The 14,722-nt window shown below is 42.5% G+C and overlaps 1 protein-coding gene across 5 annotated transcripts in view; it reads right to left on the bottom strand.

Annotated features, from left to right (window-relative positions):
- Positions 1–1,201: 1,201 nt before the first annotated feature.
- Positions 1,202–14,722, bottom strand: part of CEP192 (centrosomal protein 192) — a 150,440-nt gene continuing 136,919 nt past the window's right edge. For 4 of the 5 annotated variants that reach the window (XM_017343984.3, XM_070050534.1, XM_070050531.1 and 1 more), the window contains exons 42-46: positions 11,522–11,641; positions 10,609–10,730; positions 7,386–7,515; positions 6,874–6,932; positions 1,202–1,631 (exon numbers count right to left, since the gene is read on the bottom strand). In XM_017343984.3, coding sequence (XP_017199473.3) covers positions 1,493–1,631; positions 6,874–6,932; positions 7,386–7,515; positions 10,609–10,730; positions 11,522–11,641 — 570 coding nt within the window. In that variant the 3' untranslated portion in view covers positions 1,202–1,492. The remainder of the gene's footprint in view (positions 1,632–6,873; positions 6,933–7,385; positions 7,516–10,608; positions 10,731–11,521; positions 11,642–14,722) is intronic. The other variant, XM_070050532.1, reaches the window with a different exon arrangement.

Raw genomic sequence — 14,722 nt, 5'->3', positions numbered from 1 at the left:
GGGAGGTAACAGGTAATGGATCAAATACCTGGGTCCTTGCCACCCACGTAGCAGACACGGATTGAGCTCTTGGCTCCTGGATTTAGCCAGGCCCAGCCTGGCTGTTGTGAGGATTTGGGGAGTGAACCAGCAGATGAGGGTGGGAGCTTACACATTCTCTGTCTCTCTGCCTCTCAAATTTAAAAATTAAAAAAAAAGAAAAAAAATTTAAGTACATGGTCTATGGAAGGAGAGTCACTTTTTTTTAAAGTGTTTCTTTGGTTGTTGTTTCTTTTCTTTTTCTTTTTTTTTTTTTTTTTTTTTGACCTTTTAAGTATAACTTCAAAGGCAAAGAAATTGTTACACAGAAACAGAAATATCACAACCCTTAGGAATTGAAAGACAGTGGCAAACATTTTTGAAAAGCGCTCTAACATTTTTGAGGCTAAGTGTTGTCAAGTAAATACACCTTCAAGCTTGAATACACGGCACATGTGATGTACAAAATCTACCACAGAAGTTGGGTGATGTCAGCAAAAGCACCACCTGTTTAATGAGTGAAAAATGCTTTTACAATTTGATTTCTAGGCAAAGGATACATGAGGTAAAGATGGAAGAAGATATTTGTTTTTTTTTCTCAGACTCAGAGCCCCTGGTTTTAAAATGTAATTGTGTTTTTGTCATCAGGACAGCTTTTCCCAAGCCCCTCAAGTCTTCTACTCCATTAACAGAACACCCAAATGTGATCCCCATAAGCCACTACACAACCTCACAGCCTAGGATTGTGCTGCTTCACGTGAGAAAAACATCCTGACTCTTAAGTCATGTCAGAGAAGTAACCACTCACCATGGCTCTTGCTGTGTGGAATCATCTGGCTGTCTTCAACTCATGGCTCGCTACAGCCCAACCCCCGCTGCAGGCCACCACCCTCCCCCCTCACCTGTGTCTTCAAGTTCCTGCTAACAGAGGACCCTTCTATACTGGATTCTGGAGCAGAAGGCCTGTCTAGCTTTAATGACAAATGGCAACATTAAAACAACTAAGTAAGATGACCTTTAGGCGATTAGCTAGGAGGAGGAACTTCTTGGGGGAAAGGAAACCGTAATGGAGGAGAAAAATCACAGAACAGACCTGGAAGCTTGAAGACAATTAGCAGAATGAAGAAAAAGGCAGAACAAGGTGATATTCTAACTTCTGTATGACGTCAGATAAAAAGACAAGTACAGTGGAAAATTAAGTTTATTTCTGGACATATTGCATTAAAATATATACAATATTAGAAAAACATAATCAATGCAAAAATATAACTCTCTTCTCTCCTGTAAAAGTTAATATTTGACTAATTACATGATATATTAGGTTTTTGGTATTAGCTTCTCAAAACCAAACATCTACAGTTATACTTAGCCAATTTATCATACAAAATAAGTACAAGAGCATAATTGTAGTGTAGAAAAATGAAGTTACCAAAATATAACTTACGTAATTTACTTTACACAAAATGTAGTCTAGCTAATTTTTTTCAAGAGCTTCAGCAATTAGTCGAATAGCAACACTCTTGCCTTCATCAGTTTGAATAACAAGTAAACCTTCAAACTTGCCCACCGACTTTGGTCTGAAGTGTACAGGGATGTGAATATAATGTCGGGCTCTGCAAACAGAAAGAAATAGCAGCAAGTGACACGACAGCAGCAAGTGACCACCTGCTATGGTCAGTTCAATGACTGGCACAGGGTCGGATGAGAACATCTGGTCTAGTTATGTGCAGCTTAAATCTATTTCTAATTTCTTTGATGGTATTATTTAATAAGAAACTGGCACAAAGAGAAGAAAAACCCAAAATTAGGTTAAAAGAGTACTGTATATATATTCCTGGCTATGCGATAAAAACAGAAAAAGTAAGTAAGAGGCTGACTTATTTATATAGACATTTGTATTACATCTGCAAAAAGCAGGTAGCATCTAAATGAGAAAGGGTGGAAGAATGCCCCAAATATCCCTCCTTCATTTACTCCACTGGAAAGAACATTAACACATGTCCCATTCCTGTCTTCAACAGGACACTGCAGTTTTTGCTTGAAAATTCATGAAACTTTCGTCAAAAGTCTTCCTGAAACTTTACCTTCAGATTATATAGAGGCAAGTAATGAGTGCCTTGTTAAAATATTTTGGGGGCTTAAAGAAAATTTATTTATTTGATAAAGCAGACTGACAGAGACAGGGGAAAAGACAGAGATCTATCATCCACTAGTTCATGGCTCAGATGCCTACAACAGTTGGGGCTGAGCCAGGAACTCCAACCTGGTCTCCCACAGAGGTGACAGGGGTCCAAGTACTTAGGTCATCATCTGTTGCCTTCCCAGGTGTATTAGCAGGAAGCTGTTTTGGAAGAGGAGTAGCCAGGACCTGAATCAGCACTCCAACATAGGACCTGATTCCCACACTCCGTATCAGAAATAGACACTGCACCACGACTGTTAAGGAACAGATTTAGAGTCTATTTCTGGAGTTAAGAAAATAGCAGATTTAGGGGAGGGTGTTGTGGCACACAGTGTTAATCTGCTGTTTGGGAAACCATTATCTCATATCAGAGTCCCTGAGATTGTACATGCCTCTACTTCCGAACCAGCTTCCTGCTAATGTGCCAAGGAGGCAGCAGATGACTTTTCAAGTACTGGAAAAAGAATGTTTAACTCCCATCAAGTTTTGACCACTTTATCCTCTAGTCATAAAAGGCAGAACAGTGATATAAAGCTGAACAATTAATTAACACTTTATTTATATATTTATTTATTTATATTTGAAAGGCAGAGAGACAAAGAGCAAGAGAGAGATCATCCACCTACTGGTTCACTCCCAGAATGCCAGCAACAACCAGGCCTGGGTGAAGCCAAAACAAGGAACCAGGAATACACTGGCTCTGCCACATAGGTAGCAGGGACCCAAGTACCAGAGTCATCATCACTGCTTCCCAGGGTGCACATCAGCAGGAAGCTGAAATCTGAAACCGAGCCAGGACATGAACACAGGCACTCCAATATGGGTTGCAGGCATCTTAATTGCTGTACCAAATGACAGTTCACAATTTAATAAGCAATGTTAACCAATTATTTTAAATTCTTGGGGCCGGTGCTGTGGCGCAGTGGGTTAACACCTTGGCCTGAAGTGCCGGATCCCATATGGGCGCCAGTTCTAGTCCCGGCTGCTCTACTTCCGATCCAGCTCTCTGCTGTGTCCTGGGAAAGCAGCAGAAGATGGCCCAAGTCCTTGGGTCTCTGCACCCACGTGGGAGACCTGGAAGAAGCTCCTGGCTCCTGGCTTCGGATCAGCACAGCTCCAGCTGTTGCGGCCAATTGGGGGGTAAACCATCGGATGGAAGACCTCCCTCCCCCCCCCCCCCCGCCTCTCCCCTCTCGGTGTAACTCTTTCAAATAAATAAATAAATCTTAAAAAAAAAATAATGATTCTCTACCAAAACTATAGCTGACTTGTATTAAATACTGTCTTTTTTTAAGTTGATACTAGGCGCTAAGATTTTTTTTTTTTTTTTTGACAGGCAGAGCGGACAGTGAGAGAGAGAGAGAGACAGAGAGAAAGGTCTTCCTTTGCCGTTGGTTCACCCTCCAATGGCTGCCGCGGCCAGCACGCTGCGGCCAGTGCACCACGCTGATCCGATGGCAGGAGCCAGGTACTTCTCCTGGTCTCCCATGCGGATGCAGGGCACAAGCACTTGGGCCATCCTCCACTGCACTCCCTGGCCACAGCAGAGAGCTGGCCTGGAAGAGGGGCAACCGGGACAGAATGCGGCGCCCCGACCGGGACTAGAACCCGGTGTGCTGGCACTGCAAGGCGGAAGATTAGCCTAGTGAGCCGCGGCGCCGGCTTCTAAGATTTTTAAAAGTAATTTTCTAGGGGCCAGCACCATGGTACAGGTTAATCCTCCGCCCGCGGCACCAGCATCTCATATGGGTGCCAGCTCTAGTCCTGCTGCTCCTCTTCCAATCCAGCTCCCTGCTGTGGCTTGGGAAAGCAGTAAAATATGGCCCAAGTGCTTGGGCCCCTGCACCCACATGGGATACTGAGAAGCACCTTGCTCCTGGCTTTGGATCAGTGCAGCTCTGGCCGTTGTGGCCATTTGGGAAGTGAACCAATGGAGGAAGACCTTTCTCTCTGTCTCTCCCTCTGTCTGTAACTTTACTTCTCAAATAAATAAATAAAATCTTTGTAAAAAAAAGCAATAAAGATATTAAACACAGTGTAGAAAAAATATTTTTAAAAAAGTAATTTTCTAAACCCTTTTTCTTATTGTATAGGAACTCCTTGAAATAAAAATATGAAGTCTTTCTAATGTGTGACGGGGGATGCTAGTTTATAAAGAAATATTTCAATAGGCTAATCCTCCACCTGCGGCGCTGGGTTCTAGTTCCGGTTGGGGCGCCAGATTCTATCCCGGTTGCCCCTCTTCTAGTCCAGCGAACCAACGGCAAAGGAAGACCTTTCTCTCTGTCTCTCTCTCTGTCCACTCTGCCTTCAAAAAAAAAAAAAAAAATATATATATATATATATATATATACACACACACACCTGCAAAGAGCTAGTTAAGATTAGGGGTGGGGCCAGAGCTGTGGCACAGCAGGTTACTTCCTGCAATGCTGGCATCCTATATGGGCGATGGTTTGAGTCCTGGCTGCTCCACTTCCAATCTAGCTCCCTGCTCCTGTGCCTGGAAAAACAGCAGATTGGCCCAGGTTCTTGGGCCCTGCACCCATATGGGAGATCTGAAAAGCAGCTCCTGGCTTTTAGCTCCTGGCCATCTGGGAAGTGAATCAGCAGTTGGAAGGTCTTTCCTCTCCATTTCTTCCTCTATGTAACTGCCTTTCAAATAAATAAAAATAAATCTTAAAAAAAAAAAAAAAAAAAAGACTAGGGGTGTGGGAGCTGGCATTGGCCAAGGCTTGTAACACTGGTATTCCTTATAAGAGTGCCAGATCCAAGTGCTGGCTGTTCTGCTTCCAATTCGGCTCCCTGCTAATGCATTTGGGAAAGCAGCAAAAGTGAACCCAAGGGCTAGGGTCCTTGCCATCCACATGTGAGACCTAGATAAGAATTCCTGGCTCCTGGCTTCAGCCTAGCCCAGACCTGGCTGTTGTGGCCATTTGAGAAGTAAACCAGCAGATGGAAGCTGTCTCTCTCCCTCCCTTCTTCTCTGTGGCTCTGCCTTTCAATTAAATAAATATAGATAAATCTTAAAAAAAAAAAAAAAAATTAGGGGTGTGAACCAGTCTGAGAATAAACAGGAAGAATTAATAATGCAGTTATGATAAATTCTGAATTGAGTTAAAATGTGTTTGGGTTAGAAAACTTATTCAGTATCTGTTTGTACTCAGTTACTATAAATAGTGAACACAAGTAGGAATCGAATGCCCTCTTTTGAACACATCACTGCTCTGTTACAGTGCCGCATGTATTCAGAAGCACTAGGTCTAACTCCCGTAACTCACACTGCAACACTTCCATCAGCAGGGGCAGCCCACATTCACTGGAGAGAGCCACAGACTACTGTCAAACTAGAACTCAGGGCACAGAAGTTGAAAACTTTCAGTTACTTTTCATACATGAGCCTTTCTCTTTTTCAAAGCTGTTGAAGGGGCTGAAACAGGAGGCACTGATATGACAGATTTTTACCACAACCTGTAGTATGGATAAAGTCACCAATATGGGCCACCTACCAGAGACCTCATGAGATCACAAGATGCCAGCACCTGCTACCATGTTTGGGTACCAGATACCACATGTCTCTTACATGTTCCTCATGAGTCTATGCTGTCAGCAGCAGTAGCACTTCCATTTTACAAACAGAGAAACTGTGGCTTAGATGTATGTGAAAGTTTTCTAGATATACTCATTATTGAATTTACAGAAATGAAATCTACAGTTTGCATCTTCTGGTCAGTCTCTTGGGAGGAGAAGGAAGAGTTCATCCCTCCAGGAACATGTAATATGTTTGACAGTACACAGCAGGAGGAAGGGGTAATGGAAGACATAAAAGGGTTGAAAGACTGGGGAACAGCCCTGAACCAAGTCATCCTCCCAGTGCTCCAGAAACAGAAGTATGTAAATCACAGAGCTACTGATCTCTCTTAGTAAGTTCGCATAGTGGTACAAACTTTCAGACTATCCCACGTTTCTGGAATCATCTCCTAAGCTAAAGTGAAAGATCTTGTAATAATTAAAGGGCTTAAACATTCAAAGGTGAGTTAAATTTATTCATCAGCATGAAGCTCAACAAAACCAGACTGTTAAATTCTAAATAACAATGACAACCCAGCTTGAGATTTCAAACTAACTGTCCATCACAGAGAAAAGAAAATTAGCAAGGACAAAAAAAAAAAAAGACCCAATTAAAGAACAATATATTTAAAGAATCACAACTGAAAAATACCACAATAAAAATTTTCCTGATTAATCTGGGAAAGTTTTTGTCCCAATTAGTGAAAATTTAAGTTCTTGAACATATCATTGAAAATAACACATGAGGCAGGAGTTATTCTAGAAGTTAATCACAAGATGATTAAGGTCTTAATGGATTTATGTGTCTGGAAAAATCCTGGATAAGAGAAATCACAAGCCAGGTGCAAACACTGTTGGGCTGCTACACTGCTGGAATCTCGGCAGATAGTCAAGGACTATTTCCCCTCAAGCTCCTGGGCCTCTTTGGTCACTTGTGCGAATGCACGTGCGTAATGCTCTTTGGTGACGGAAGTGAAGACAGAGATGGGAATAACAGCTGGGGAAATGGAGTGTGCATGCAACAGAGAAGACCTCCTCAGTCCAAATCCCCAAGAGATAAAGCCTGCACCACTGTTGAGAACACTGATTTACAATCAACTCACCTCAAAGAATATTTGGAATGTTTGATGTAGAAAGGTTCTCTGGGACTTAAAAACTTCAGCTGGAATTTAAAAGGAAACACTTTATGCAGTTACACAAATTAGGAATTATAGTATATATAAAACACACTATTTCTTTAAACATACATTTTATAAATTTCAGCATACCACAAAATTATGAACAAATGCTCACATAATAAAAATGCATTAAAGGGAATTTTAACATAAATTTCTTGTAATTTGAAATAAAGTAAATGTTATCTAGAACTATATCTAATAATACAGAAAAAAGAGGGAAAAAAGAAATTAAATATGAAAATAAAACTTGTGATTTTCAAGTACAGGGTCATGAACTTTCAATGAGTTTCTCTTCAAATACAAGGCATTTAAAAATTAACACATTATTACAACTTAAATATAGTCTATATAACACTTCTTTGTAATCAGCAGGAATAAGCTGTTACCAGTTCAATACACTTAATTTCCCAAAACCCACATTTATATTTCCAACTTACCGAGTGTGTGATAAAAGAATTATTTCTCAGATTGACTTTTATTGTCCTTGATTCCCCAACTTTAGTTGGCAGAAACCTGTACATGTCTTCTGGGGCATAAATTCCACGGTGGGTCAAATCAAGCTGCCTGCTTAGGGAATAAGCTTAAAGTTAATTGTTTAAAAAAAAAGTTAATTGTTTGAATTTAAACTGGTTTTATACATTAAATTATGTAGTGCTATGATTTGTGTTTTCTCTCAAAATTTTTTTTTTTTTAAGATTTTTTTCATTTGAAAGACAGAGTTACAGGGAGAGAGGTAGAGACAGAGAATCTTCCAAATGGCCTCACCAGCCAGGGCTGAGTCAGCCTGAAGCCAGGAGCCAGGAGCCAGGAGCCAGGAGCTTCACCTGGGTCTCCCACATGGGTACAGGGGCCCAAGCACTTGGGCCATTTTTTGCTGCTTTCCCAGGTGCATTAGCAGGGAGCTGGATCTTAAGTGGAACAGCCAGGAATGGAACCGGCATCCATATGGGATGCCAGCATTGCAGGTGGCAGCTTAACCTGCTACACCATAACACCATTCCCATAATTTATTTTAAATAATGGTTTTGTCATGGCAATTTGTCTAATGCATGTGAACAACAGCAGGGACACTCTTGTGAAGAGCACAGGGTGAGGTGATGCCCCCCCAGGCTGTGCGCTCTCCCCTCTCTTGTGGGGACTTGGCTGTCTATCACCTCTGACACACTTTGTACTGCTCCGCACCATTACAGGGATATAGATGCCTTTGCGAGCATTAGCAGCATCTGGTGGAGATAAGCACTTCCTCCACTGTGGCCTCTCTGGGTCCACCAGTGACTCCTTTCTTCAGGCATTCCTGGCCTAGAAGGCTCATCTCCACTCCCCACATGTCTGCTGCTGCTCCCCAAAACTTGGCCGTCTATGTCCTAACTGCTCATTGACACTCTCCCTATGCAGTCCTCCCTCTGCCTCCAGGCAACACAACCACTCCTCTATACATCTCAAAGACACCTCACCTCCACAGATACAAAGCTAAACTGATCTTTTCCCTCAATCCTGAGCCTCCACTTGCATGTCCTATCTTGGAGGACAGATCTGGGAGCCACCGCGACACCCTATTCTCTCTCAGGTCCCTTTGTCCGCTTCTTGAGCCTGTCATTTTTCTTCATATTTCTTAACATGATTTTACCCCTGGACAACTTAAAAACAGGTGCTGACTTGTGTTACTGCATCTATCCTTGGGCCCCTCTAGTCAGTCCATACTGCAGCCAGAGGATCCAATTCTCCCATCTGACCACCTCCCTCCCCAGCCTCAGCTCACACTACTACCCCTTCCCAGGCTGCACTCTGGACCCCTTTGGGAGTCACTGGGCACCTCAAGAGCCAGCAATCTTTGCTGTCCAGTTCTTGACACCACTGGAAACTTTGTTAGCCTCTGTACCATGGCCATGCCACTAAACTTCCTCAACTTAAATGTCCCTTTATAGGGTAGTGCTGCCTAGCTGTCACAGATCAAGCTGCCTCTTGTCACCCTTTCCCACAACTCCTATTTCCATCCACACAGTGTAATGTCTGGACTAATGAGACTTCTTCAAAGGGAGGCCCCAGAAACAGGGCCAGGGCAGCCCTGCATACTTGATTATCTCCAGAGCCAGGCACACAGTTGAGCCCCTGTTGAGTATGTGGTTAATGGATAAAAGCCAGCATAGAGAGGCATTGTGCTTCTCTACATACTCTTTAAACAGTTCTTCTTCCAAAATGCATTATTTGCTCCTATTAGAAAAGGAATGACCAAATTTATCTTAAATTCAACAAGTACTGAACATGTATGAGTATTTTTTTTTCAAGCATCTTCTTCCAGAATTAAATTAGACCTTATTAATCAGGATTATTAGAAACATTTCATTAGATAGGACAGTTAAATATTATTAAAACTGTATAAGCTGCTAGTATAAAATTTATGTTTTAGAGCTTTTAAAAAAAGATTTGTTTGAAAGGCAGAATGACAGAAGGAGGGAGAGAAAGAGAGAGAGAGAGAGAGAGACAGAGAGATCGTCCATCTGCTGGTTTGCTCCCAAAATGTCACAACAGGGCGAGGCTAGACTGAGGCCAGGAGCCAGGAACTCCATCTAGGTCTCCCATGTGGCTGGAAGGAGGCCAAGTACTTGTGCCAGCATGCTGCCTCCCTGGTACATTAGCAGGGAACTAAATCAGAAGCAGAAGAGCAGGGACTTGAACTAGCATTCCAGTATGGAATGTAGCATTCCAAGGAAAATCTTAATCCACTGTGCCACAATGCCCACCCCCATACATTTTAAAGCTTTTAATACTCTACTTTCAGGGCCGGCACTGTGGCGTAGCAGGTAAAGCTGCTGCCTGCAGTGCCTGCATCCCATATGGGCTCTGGTTCGAGTCCTGGCTGCTCCTCTTCTGTTACAGCTCTCTGCTATGGCCTGGAAAAGCAGCAGCAGATGGCCCAAGTCCTTGGGTCTCTGCACCCACATGGGAGACCCAGAAGAACCTCCTGGCTCCTGGCTTCGGATGAGCGCAGCTCCAGCTGTTGTAGCCATCTGGGGAGTAAACCAGAGGATGGAAGACTCTCTCTCTGTGTGCCTCTCCTTCTCTAGCTGTGTAATTCTGACCTTCAAGTAAATAAATAAATATTTTTTAAAAAATCTACTTTCATGCATCACTTACGGTAAAGTGACACAGTCACTTTGGGAAAACTATTTGGCAGCTTAATTTAAAATTAAACACATGCTTACCATGTGACAGATTCAACAAGAAATGAAAAAAATGTTTGTCCTCAGGAATTCACAAATAATGTCCACAGCACTTTAATTCAAACCAGCCTCAAATTATAAGATATGCAAAGGTCAACAGGAAAATGAATAAAGTGTCATATGTTCATATAATACTAAATATTAAAAACAAACTATAGGCAGACTCAATAATATGAATGGATACAAAAAAGAAATTGTGCTGAAAGGAGCCAGACACAAATAATGCATAATGTATATGAAGGTCAAGCAAAGCTAATCTATGAAATCAGAGCAGAACAAATATAGACTGCACAGGGACACATAAGAACCTGGTATGTGAGAGAAACACCCTGACTTGAGTGGCAGTAAACGAAGTGCACTCATAGGCAGTCACTAAGCATTTTACTCAGTGTGACTACGCCTCACTAAGCACTGGAGAAAATTCACAAAAACAGCATACCCAGGTATGAGAGCAGAAGCCTCCGACATAGCTCGTCTTCGGGGTGTAGCCGCATTGTCTATTTTAACAAGAACATCTGAGGAAGTGCATGCATTTTCAGACTCATTTTCTGCTCTGATGCTCTGCATAAAAAAAAAAAATCACCAGAATGGGGAAGGCAAAATGAACATTAAGAAAATATATGGACTTCTACCTTTTTAAATTTTACCAATTCTTTTTGAAAATTTTTAAAAGAAGACTTAAGATTTTTAAGTCCCAAACTGCAAATATTATTTCTGTATACTGTCTAGCCTCAGAGAATCTTATATAGTAAATTCACACGTAGGTTTTTTGTGTTGCAAGGACACTAGAAGTAAACCCAGAACACAAATGTGCAAATCAATAGAGACAAACAAAATTATGATCAAGGGCTAGACAATGAAATTAGTAAAACTAAAAGAACATAGGGAAATATTTTGTATTTTCAGGAAATAGTTTTGTATTGTGTTAGTGGGGTTTTTTATTTATTTATTTTTTTTTAAATTTTTTGACAGGCAGAGTGGACAGTGAGAGATAGAGACAGAGAGAAAGGTCTTCCTTTGCCGTTGGTTCACCCTCCAATGGCCGCCGAGGCCAGCACGCTGCGGCCAGTGCACCGCACTGATCCGATGGCAGGAGCGAGGTACTTCTCCTGGTCTCCCATGGGGTGCAGGGCCCAAGCACTTGGGCCATCCTCCACTGCACTCCCGGGCCACAGCAGAGAGCTGGCCTGGAAGAGGGGCAACCGAGACAGAATCCGGCACCCCGACTGGGACTAGAACCCGGTGTGCTGGCGTCGCAAGGCGGAGGATTAGCCTAGTGAGCCGCAGGGCCGGCCGTGTTAGTGTTTTTAATACAGACAGAATAATTCACTCAGATTCCAAGTGATACTCACTTGTCCACAGAGTTGAAATCTCAATGTGTGTTTCCTCTGAGGCTCTTTATGAGGGTGACATTCAACATCCCAAAACTGGGCATAATGCCCTCTCTCCCTGGGCAAAAACGTGACAGAGACCTACGATGCACATGCAGAAGAGAAATTCAGACACTGATCATCGTTTACATGTACTCAGGTTACCAATTCAAAGTTTTGGACTTTTGCCACTGGCTGGCTTTCACACTAAATGAAAAAGAATTTGAACAAGTTTATTTATATGGGCTTGTAACTATACCAAATTCAAAATGCATTTTTACAGCTTTATTTTACATATTTCTTAAAAAGTACAGTAAAATATTTTTGGAGACAAAATAAGTTGTCAAAATGTACTACAGCCGTCAAGCACAGGCCCACATGAGGAAGGACCCACTGCAGGAAAGTAACCCACTCTGCAGAGGCAATGACCACGGACCCCTCACTGGCCACAGTAAGAGGAGGAAGCTGTGGAAGCTGACCGTGGAGGAGGGTGGTGGTAACAGGAGGTACAACAGGACAAGCTCCTGGACACTAACCATAGCTCATATCATGGTTAACTTCAGATTCTTACTGAGGGCTACTTACACCCTGACCAGACAGCTCAAAGTTACATACATGTGTACAATCTGTGCTTAAAAGCTCAGTAATGAGAAAACTGTAATATTTAAAAATAGCACTTTATAACATTTACCAGTGTTAAAGAGTCTAAGCTTTATCAAAGAATTCAGTGTTAAGATTACCAGTCACAAGTTAGGTTATGAGTCAGTATTGTGATTCTGGACTCAAACGTTAAAAAACTCAAGTGACCTAATTTCTGCCCAGGCAGAAAAGTAAGAAGTAAAAGCCAAGTAAGCCTGAGCTGACAGCTTCTGAAGGCAAAGGCCGGACAAGAGATGAGAGCATCAGGAGGAGGGAATTAAGCTGCTAACTAAGTGGGCCATGATATGATAAAGGAAGAAAAGGGTAGAAACAACCACATTCTGCATCCATGAGCAAAATACACCATTGATTTGGAACCAATTGGGACTATGGTATCACATAATCCCAATCATAGCCCTTCAAACACTGAACACAAAGCAAGACAAAGAGGAGAGAAAAAATCCATTATCATCACATATCAAACAATAGGTACATACTGGGAATGTGAATGTTCACGATCTCGGTTATTCTTCTTACTAAACTGCTCAATGTTTTAAAAAAATTACTGAGTACATTTGTCACTTTAATAAATATGTTATAACTAAGAAACTGTTCTGTTTTCCTTCTGGGCTACTACTGTATATATCACTAACCATGCTATTAGGTAATATTTTTCTAAATGGTCTCAGAATAATGTGTTTTTCTGGGTTTTTGCTTCTGATATAAATTAAGTAACCAGACTTAGAATTCATCTGACAAAGACATTTCACACACTGGGTATGTAAAATGTAGCAAAAAGTTAGTTCAGTCCAGGATTTACAGTGATGCACACAACCAAAAAAAAAAAAAAATCATGACTGTATTTTGTAAAAAGGAGAAGTTCTTTGGAGACAGTCTAGCCCTGCTCTCTTGTTTCTGTTTTAACAGCTTTATTGAGAAACAATCTATATACCATTTCAGTGTACTTTAAAAACCTCATGAAAATGGGCTGGCGCCGTGGCTCAATAGGCTAATCCTCCGCTTGTGGCGCTGGCACACCGGGTTCTAGTCCCGGTCGGGGCGCTAGATTCTGTCTTGGTCGCCCCTCTTCCAGGCCAGCTCTCTGCTGTGGCCCAGGAGTGCAGTGGAGGATGGCCCAAGCAGTTGAGCCCTGCACCCGCATGGGAGACCAGGAGAGGCACCTGGCTTCGGATCAGCGCAGTGCGCTGGCCGCAGCAGCCATTTGGGGGATGAACCAAAGGAAAAGGAAGACCTTCTCTCTGTCTCTTTCTCTCATTGCCCACTCAGCCTGTCAAAAAACAAACAAACAAACAAACAAAAAAAACCTCATGAAAATAGAAAAGGAAAGCTTATTACGGTGTAAAACGCTCTGAAATCTAGGGAGGGCATTTGGTACAACTAAGATACTCTTGGGACACCTGTCTTCCCATCAGATTGTTTGATTCAAGTACCAGCTACTCTGCTCCTGACTCCAGTTTCCTGCTAACAGACACCCTGGGAGGCAATGGTGATGGCTTAAGTAGTTGGGTCCCTGCTAAACATATGGGAGATCTACATTAGGTTCTAGGATCCTGGCTTTGGGCTGGGCGCAGCACCGGCTATTGTGGGCATTTGAAGAGTGACTCAATAATTTGAAGATATATGTTTCTGTCTTTCTGTCTGCCTTTCAAAGAAATGAGTCATTACATTTTTTTTACTCTATACACATTTTAATATATCTTCTCCATAATTTTTTAATATCCCTTGTATGTATTATATGTAGCTTTCATTGCTGTGCATATTTTAACATAAATCTCTTTGGAGGGCAGGCATTTGATGCAGTGGCTTAAGATGCCGTTTTGGATGCCTGAATCCCATATTGGGGTGACAGGTTCAAGTCCTGGCTACCATGCTTCCCATCCCAGCACACAGCAGATGATGGCTTAAGTACCTAGGTACCTGCCATTCATGAGCAAGAGCTGGATGGAGTTCTAGGTTCCTTATTTTGCTCTGGCTCAGCCTTGGCTGTTGTAGGCATTTGGGGAGTGAGGCAAAGACTGAAGATATTTCTCTGCCTTCCAAATTTAATAAATAAATAAATAAATGAATGAAACTTGCCAGTGAAGGTAGTTAATTCTTAAGAGACAACAGGGGCCGGCGCCATGGCTCACTAGACTAATCCTACGCCTTGCGGCGCCAGCACACCGGGTTCTAGTCCCGGTCGGGGTACCAGATTCTGTCCCGGTTGCCCCTCTTCCAGGCCAGCTCTCTGCTGTGGCCAGGGAGTGCAGTGGAGGATGGCCCAAGTGCTTGGGCCCTGCACCCCATGGGAGACCAGGAGAAGTACCTGGCTCCTACCATCAGATCAGCGCGGTGCGCCGGCTGCAGCGCGCCGGCCGCGGCAGCCATTGGAGGGTGAACCAACAGCAAAGGAAGACCTTTCTCTTTCTCTCTGTCTCTCTCTCTCACTGTCCACTCTACCTATTCAAAAAAAAAAAAAAAAAAAAAAAAAAAAAGACAACAGGCAGGAGCTGGTCTGTGATGTATAAACCCACCAATGTGGGG

This window comes from Oryctolagus cuniculus, chromosome 10 (genome assembly GCF_964237555.1).
Source record: "Oryctolagus cuniculus chromosome 10, mOryCun1.1, whole genome shotgun sequence".
NCBI classification, from domain to species: Eukaryota; Metazoa; Chordata; class Mammalia; order Lagomorpha; family Leporidae; genus Oryctolagus; species Oryctolagus cuniculus.
The sequence above is the reverse complement of the archived record's forward strand: the minus strand, read 5'-3'. Positions and strand labels throughout refer to the sequence as shown.